The 5235-nt window shown below is 41.5% G+C and overlaps 1 protein-coding gene across 1 annotated transcript in view; it reads right to left on the bottom strand.

Annotated features, from left to right (window-relative positions):
* Positions 1-4948, bottom strand: part of LOC119414188 (V-type proton ATPase subunit d 1-like) — a 20829-nt gene extending 15881 nt beyond the window's left edge. The window contains exon 1 of the mRNA XM_037681287.1: positions 4819-4948. Coding sequence (XP_037537215.1) covers positions 4819-4948 — 130 coding nt within the window. The remainder of the gene's footprint in view (positions 1-4818) is intronic.
* Between the last annotated feature and the right edge of the window lie 287 nt (positions 4949-5235).

The raw sequence follows: 5235 nt of genomic DNA, 5'->3' as shown, positions 1-5235 counted from the left end.
GGATGGATGGATGGATGGATGGATGGATGGATGGATGGATGAAAAACAACTGAATGTGTGATTGTCAGCAGCCCCCGCTGACCCCCCATCTGCTCACATCTGCTCCTCATGCCACGTTTCTGCACATCCTGCCACACTCCTGCCTTCATGCTCTGTGTTCTCCTGCCCATGTCACCTGCCCCCTCCTGCCATAATTTCTGTTTCCCTGCTTTGTTTTGCCTATCACCCATCTCTCAGCTCAAGACTGCTCCTGTCGCCCCATGCAACGCCTCCCTTGCTCCTCCAAAGCAATCAGCCTGGTTCCACGCATCTGTTATCTGCACTATTTAAGCTTTAGTCATTCACTTTCTTGTTGCTGAATTATTAGACCTTCCATGGTCCCTGATTTTGAAGCCATCATAGTTTCTGTTTCATGCCATAGCCTTGTACCCTTGCCTTGCCTTGACCCCTCGCCTGTACCACGGTTTCCTCGCCTTGCCTGCCCCTCTTTGGATTTGGATTCCTCACTCTGACCACAATATCGACCCTGCCTTCCTCCTTCTACGACTTCACCTCACAGATCACAATTTGGCTCTGGCTTCGGCTCTCAGCTTTCCTGTGCATGACCCCTGCTACATTTGTCAGACCCTGAATTTGGATTTGCCCCTCACGGACCACAAACAGCTTCAACCTGCTCCACTGCTGCAGCTCACTTTGCACAAGTGATGTCACCGGCACCAGCACAACAACAGCAGCTGCCACATTACAGACTGAGAAGGTTAGTGACTTTTGCAGTAACCCACAGAACCTCCATGTCCTCGCCAAAGTCACTAACCTCTCTGTCTTTAAGACTGGACTACTCCTGCCTGGACCCTGACTCCTCCATCCAGCAGCTTATAATAAAAACTGTTTTTGCACTTCTGTGTCTGGCTTATATTGAATCCAAAACTCGCTCATGACAGAATGGTTAAGTTTAACCCTGTCAAATTTGGACCAAGCCAACCCTGGGTTCAGTTTTTACACATGAACTGGGTTAAAATGACATATTTGTTGAATTAGGGCTCCACAAAAGCTGCGTTTGAAAGCTAGCTTGTGCTAATTGCTATTGGCAGCAGCAGCAAGCTAGCAACAACTAACTCCCTTTAAAGAAATATGCACTGTTTAATGCAAGCTAAAGTTATTTACAAAGCCAGACAGGTTAAACATCTTCCTACAAGTTGTTTTCACCATCTTAGCTTTGCATCCCTAGCCAGAGGTCTGGTCTGGCTCAGTCTGAACAACTCCTGCCTTAAAATTGTGAACTTGAATAGAAAATTATGACTCCTCTCCAACTCAACCACTGGGTCCAACTTTCTGACAGAATATTTGGTCAAACCAACCCAACCTATGGATTAACATCTTCAACCCAGGGATTGAGTTATGAAAATAACCCTGCAGTTTAAGTTTGTGTGAACGAGGTGAGGCAAACTTAACTTTACTTCAGCAGAACTGCTCTAAATTGTTTTTTTATGAAAATCTGAGTACCATAAATGCAGAAACTCATCAATGCTTTTGGATTTCATGTAATGCTATGAGCAACTCTTTCAGCAACTGTTTAAGGTGAGAAATTATCTTGTTTTAAATAAGCAGAAAAACCAGCACAACTAAAAAAAGTGGGGTGCGGGCACAATGACCTCATTAAAGAAAGATTTCTGATTTACTAGTTTGATTTATTTTCAAACTGAGGAATTCTTCTCGTCTTTAGACAATACTGGGCTCAAACATTTTATGTAATTTTTTTTCTTTCTGCTTTTCCCGGTCTCTACAGCGAGTCATCCTCCATCTCACTCTGCATCCTCTGTACTCAAATATTTTATATAAATATTTTATGTAATCTATTAGTCTGTACTGATGACTACTTTGGGATTTTCTTGACAATGCACGCGTTTCTTGACAAACACATGCGTGCTGAGTTTGAGGTATAATTATTTTTACATGTAGCCATTAATATGAAATATTCGGCCAATGGACAAAGTAAGAAAATCCTTTTGATTCTCATGTGGTACACATACCTAAGAGACTTGTTATAATACTGTATCATATTTGGATGTGTACACTCATACTGTTTACTGAGTTTACTATCTTTTCTGGCTTTTGCTGCAGGTTACCATGGTAACACTAATCCACTGTTCCTAAAATCTGAGGTTAGGAAATAAAATGTATTTAGTTTATTATGAAACTCTGTAAGTTACGTAAAGAGCTAAATTAAGTGTAAAACTGGTTTAAGACCAAGCTGATTTATGCATGAAATGTTAGGAGTACTGATGTGTTAAACTGTGAAACTATGTGAGCATAAATTCAAAGTGTGACTCCATCATCCATCCATTATCTTTTACCTGCTTCTTCCATTTTGGGTCACGGGGGTCACCGGTACCCATGTCCAGCAGTCACTGTGCGAGGGGCGGGGTGCACCCTGGACAGGTCTCCAGTCCATCACAGGGACACATAGAGACAAACGAGACAACCATTCACTCTCTCACTCACACCTAGGGACAATTTAGAGTTACCAATCAGCCTAACATGCATGTTTTTGGCCTGTGGGAGGAAACCGGAGTACCCGGAGAAAACCCACACATGCACGGAGAGAACATGCAAACTCCACCCAGAAAGGAAAGGACCCCGGACCAGGATTTGAACAGGTGACCTACTCGCAGGGAGGCAGCAGTGCTACCAACTGTGCCACCGTGCTGCCCCAAAGTATGACTCCATGTTTTGTTTTAAAAATATTTTCAAGCTACATTTCTGGAGGCAACTACTAAAATAAAAATAAAAACTCGTTCAGCCGTCCTGATGCATGCTCGATAATGCAGGTAGATAAATGTAACAATCAGGTCTGAGGTTCCTCAGGCTGAAGAAGTCTTTTGGATAAAGACAAAACGTTTCAACAAAAAATAATCCGTCCAGAGGACCTGACTCAACTTTGTTAGATTCTCATTCAGACCATACTCCTCTTTGAATCGCTACATTTCATGGTGGAGGCGTTTGTGCATCTGAATGATCCTGGTAAGGTCTCCCAAGGCAAACTGGTGCTAGGAGACAGGCCAGACAAAGAGCGATTCTGAAGACGCTTATGGACACACACACACACACACACACACACACACACACCCCCGCGCGCGCAAAATATCTACCAAGGAGCTCAATGTCCCTTGCCCGGACGTGGTTACTGGGGCTCCACCCTGGAGCCAGGCCTTACAGGAGTGGTCATGAGGAAATTTTCCAGGTTGTCCAGTGGAGAACCTCTTGACAGAGGTCTGCCAACATTTTGGGTCGTCTGCAACCTTTACAATAAAGGCAAAAAATCTCAAATGTGTAATTTTATAAATATATTGCACTGTATACAATTTTTTTATATATAATGTATACAAATGTTCTTTCTTGTGTGCTGCTTGTAAATTTCCACGCTACTGAGTGGCAGACTCTTTCAGAAGCTGCTCGAGTGGAACTTCCTCGTTCTCATCATCCTGTTCCTTGTCATCAAACTGTAAAAGATGCACTCACAGAATATTTAAGCATAAATACTAATTTAAAAACATCTGCTTAGACCTTTTGATCATTTGAAAAATCATCTGAAAAATATATTTTTTCTTTGGCACAGAAGTCTAGTAGAACCTGACTATTCCTGTTCTGCTTACTGTTTTAAATTAGAATTGTTTGGTTTTATCCTTTTAATTTTTGTGTCTGTATTTTTTGTTTTACTGAAATAATGTGTTTTTGATTTTTTTTTCTTTGCTTTATTGATTGCACTTTACTTTGGTATAACTTACATGGTTTTGAGCTCTTTTGGACTGTGCCAGGACGATCACGCTGCACAAGAAAAATGCTGCTGTCATGGATACGATATCTGGGCTCGGTTATCTTGCCACAATTGAAGAAAAGTTTCTATTTATCTGAGCTTTCACCATCAGTTTCAGGAGACAAACCAACAGCAGCATTAGAGGATGCAGATGAAATAGTTTTCTGAGCAGAACCTTGACCAAATACAACATTTTTCCTTCCTTGTTCAGCAAGACTGACCCTGATGGGAACAAGTACTTTTTGCTTTTGCATCAGAAGTAAAATGTGGCATGGCATTTATTGGTTCAGCTATGTAATGAGTGTGATGTGTGATCCTGGATACCGGATGTAGTGAGATGAGAAGTAGGATTGGACAATGCATGCCAGACTTACTTTAAACTCTCCAAAACTAAACCAGGCCAGAGTGAAGCCGTACAGAGTGATGATAAACCACCAAGCTTCAGAAGTTTTGTGTAAGCTCAAACCCCTCCACAACCTAACACAGGCTATCATGCCTAGTAGATAGCCTGTGTTCTTCATACGCACCAGAAAATCTCACCAAGACTCTGCAAAGACCATCCACATTCTTGCAAAACAAAACAAAGGCCTGCTGTTTTGTCTTCTCCACGCTGTATTAAAATCAGCCCTCCTTTGTTGTCTGAATAAGTTCAATTAGAAAGCTATATAAAGCCATGGGGTTTTCTAATGCTAAACAAAGTCAAAGCACAGCTGAAACACAGTCACATATAATGTCATGTTCAAAAATGGTAACTGGGCTTCATCTTTATTGAGCTGCACTTTTTTCGTTCTAACCCACAGAGGGAAATTTTGCACAAGTTCTTTCAGATGTTCTTCTCGATAAATGAGTTCCAGGTGAAGAAAGTGTGTAAATAAAATGATCCCAGTCAGCACTCCACTGCAGCTACTTCTAAAACACTCACACACATTGTTGCTCAAGAACTTAAAGGCTAAAACTGCACATTTAAAGCACTGTCAAAGCTTAGCAATAGACCCAGTTCTTACCCTCCAGTGAGTCACACTGGGTCAGGTTCTGATAGTCAGTTTCAGTCAGAATCCCAGCTTTCATTCCTCGAACCAGACCCTCCAGGTATCCATGATCCACATTAAAACTGAGCTCCTGACACACTGCCATGATGCCAAATGACTTATTGACTGCAGTTACAGATCTTTAAACATGTTCCTTCTGCATTTCCTCTGTGACTAATATTCATCTCTTCCTTTTTAAACACTAAAGAGTTCTTTAACTGTCCTATAAATGGCCTTCAAGTTTATTCATCATGACTGTTTGAGGTAATTACTCATATTTTCCAGTCTGCTGTGGCTTTTAAACAGCAGAACCGTCCAATTTGAGAAACAGTGTTACCATAAACCTTGGAACAAAAGGATCCTTAGTGTGTGGCAAAATGTAAAAACAATAAA

The sequence above is a fragment of the Nematolebias whitei genome, chromosome 9 (genome assembly GCF_014905685.2).
Source record: "Nematolebias whitei isolate Nwh7 chromosome 9, NemWhi1, whole genome shotgun sequence".
Taxonomy (NCBI): domain Eukaryota; kingdom Metazoa; phylum Chordata; class Actinopteri; order Cyprinodontiformes; family Rivulidae; genus Nematolebias; species Nematolebias whitei.
The sequence above is the reverse complement of the archived record's forward strand: the minus strand, read 5'-3'. Positions and strand labels throughout refer to the sequence as shown.